The sequence below is a fragment of the Passer montanus genome, unplaced genomic scaffold, assembly GCF_014805655.1.
Source record: "Passer montanus isolate IOZ18808 unplaced genomic scaffold, ASM1480565v1 scaffold22, whole genome shotgun sequence".
NCBI lineage: Eukaryota > Metazoa > Chordata > Aves > Passeriformes > Passeridae > Passer > Passer montanus.
This window is the reverse complement of record NW_024366815.1, coordinates 10,637,440-10,639,867: the sequence shown is the minus strand read 5'-3', so window position 1 is coordinate 10,639,867 and position 2,428 is coordinate 10,637,440. Positions and strand designations below refer to the sequence as shown.

General features: G+C 65.6%; 1 protein-coding gene across 1 annotated transcript; it reads left to right on the top strand.

The window, feature by feature from the left end:
• Nucleotides 1–594: 594 nt before the first annotated feature.
• Nucleotides 595–2,096, top strand: HTR1A (5-hydroxytryptamine receptor 1A). The gene has a single exon (XM_039709824.1). It carries the CDS (start codon nucleotides 736–738, stop codon nucleotides 1,972–1,974), a length of 1,239 nt encoding a protein of 412 aa, XP_039565758.1. The 5' UTR covers nucleotides 595–735; the 3' UTR covers nucleotides 1,975–2,096.
• Nucleotides 2,097–2,428: the final 332 nt, after the last annotated feature.

The following is a 2,428-nucleotide window of genomic DNA, read 5'->3' as shown; positions in this document are numbered from 1 at the left end:
TATGCCCTGTACCCAGTATGCCCTGTACCCAGCCCGGCTGTGCGCTGCCCCCGCCGCAGCGGCGGTGCCTGCTCGCAGAATGCCCTCTCCCCTCCCTCCTGTGCCCTCCACCCCGGCGCTGGTCCGGAGCGGCAGCCCAAAGCCACCGCTGCCGGGCTCGGAGCTGGGGAACGATTTGTAAAGAGCGGGGGGTAGGAGGGGGAGTCGTGGAGAATTTATCCGCGGTATCCCTCCAAACGGGAGGGGGCGAACAGGAATGACATCTGCGCCCAGCCGACGCTGGCGACCCATCGAGACCACCGCGGAAGGGGAGGGGGCGACGGGGAGGAGGAGGGGCGAGAGTAAGGAGGGAGGGAGGGAGGGAAGGAGGGAGGGAGGAAGCTAGGGGAGCGCGGCGAGGCAGAGCGAGGGGGAGCGGCGCGGGTGAGCGGCAGAGCGAGGGGCAGCATCTCGGCAGGCGCCGGCAGGAGGGCCGCCCCCACCGCGCGGGGCTGCGCGCTGGGCAGAGGCGGCGGGGATGGGCGGGCTTGGGGCGGCTCCGCCAGCCGCCGTCCTCCGAGCTCCGGCCGCCTCCCGCCGCGCTATATAGGGGAGGGAGGGGTGGTGGAGCGGGGGGTGCCCGGCGTGGCGAAACCGCACGGGGCGCCGATGCCTCCTGCCAGGGGAGCACACAAGTGACCGGCATCTCTTCCCATGTCTGTCTCCTGAAGCGACCCCCCCCACCCCCCGCCCGGCATGGATGTGGCAAACAATACTACCTCCCCAGCGCGCTCCCCCGAGGGGACAAGCGGCCCCGGCCTCGCCGAGATGACCCTGGGCTACCAGGTGCTCACCTCCCTGCTCCTGGGCACGCTTATCCTGTGCGCCGTGAGTGGCAACGCCTGCGTGATCGCAGCCATCGCCCTGGAGCGCTCCCTGCAAACCGTGGCCAACTATTTGATCGGCTCGCTGGCCGTCACCGACCTCATGGTGTCCGTGCTGGTGCTGCCCATGGCGGCCCTCTACCAGGTGCTGAACAAGTGGACGCTGGGGCAGGTCACCTGCGACATCTTCATCTCGCTGGACGTGCTTTGCTGCACCTCTTCTATCCTGCACCTGTGCGCCATCGCTTTGGACAGGTACTGGGCCATCACGGACCCCATTGACTATGTTAACAAGCGAACTCCCCGGCGGGCGGCCGTGCTCATCAGCCTGACCTGGCTTATCGGCTTCTTGATATCCATCCCGCCCATGCTGGGCTGGAGGACGCCGGAGGACCGCTCGAACCCCGACGCCTGCACCATCAGCAAGGACCACGGATACACCATCTACTCCACCTTCGGCGCCTTCTACATTCCGCTTCTTCTCATGCTGGTGCTCTACGGTCGCATCTTCAAGGCGGCACGCTTTAGGATCCGCAAGACAGTAAAGAAAGCAGAGAAGAAAAAAATCGCCGACACCTGCCTCACTCTCTCTCCGGCCACCGTGAAGAAAGGCAACGGGGAGCCCGGCAAGGGCTGGCGGCGGACTGTAGAGCCCAAGCCCGGCGCTTGTGTCAACGGCGCGGTGCGGCAGGGCCAGGACGGGACCGCCCTGGAGATCATCGAGGTCCAGCACTGCAACAGTTCCTCCAAGACGCACCTGCCGCTGCCCAGCGAGGCGTGCGGCTCCCCACCGCCGCCCTCTTTCGAGAGGCGCAACGAGAAGAACACGGAAGCCAAACGGAGAATGGCTCTGTCCCGGGAGAGGAAGACTGTCAAGACCCTGGGCATCATTATGGGCACCTTTATCCTCTGCTGGCTGCCGTTCTTCATCGTGGCCCTGGTCCTGCCCTTTTGTGACAGTAAGTGCTACATGCCCGAGTGGCTGGGGGCAGTCATCAACTGGCTGGGCTACTCCAACTCCCTTCTCAACCCCATTATCTATGCCTATTTCAACAAAGACTTCCAAAGTGCTTTTAAGAAAATTATCAAGTGCAAATTTTGCCGGCAGTGAAGCCCGCCACGCCGGGACGGGGCAAAGGGGTCCTGTTACTTCCTCCAGCCGCCTGCCCCGAGCCGCAGTGTGCCCCCGCCCAGCCCCTGCACAGCCCTCCCGAAGGGCGGGGGGCTCCGGCATCCCCGCTCCGCCCGAGTCACCCGCTTTACGCCCGCCGGGCGAGCCCTGCGGGTCACGGCAGGGCTCGGCTGGGAACGACGGGGGACGCCCGGCCCGGGAGGGCTCCGCGGCCGCCCTCGTCTCTCCCGGCCTCCACCGCCGGGCGCCGGCGCTCCCGCCTCCCTCCCACTCTCCATCATTCTGGGTAGACTTAGGGTTTGCAGGTCGTTGTTTGTGGTGGCTGTAAACCACAGTGTCTGCCCGAGTAGCATCGGTAAAACAAAACCACCCTATGCAGGAAACCGCCGTGTCGGGGATTATTATTGGATTTACGAGGCGACGGCAGTGGGCT

Coding starts and splice junctions, on each gene's coding strand:
- HTR1A (XM_039709824.1), top strand. CDS start 736: ATGGATGTGGCAAACAATACTACCTCCCCAGCGCGCTCCCCCGAGGGG.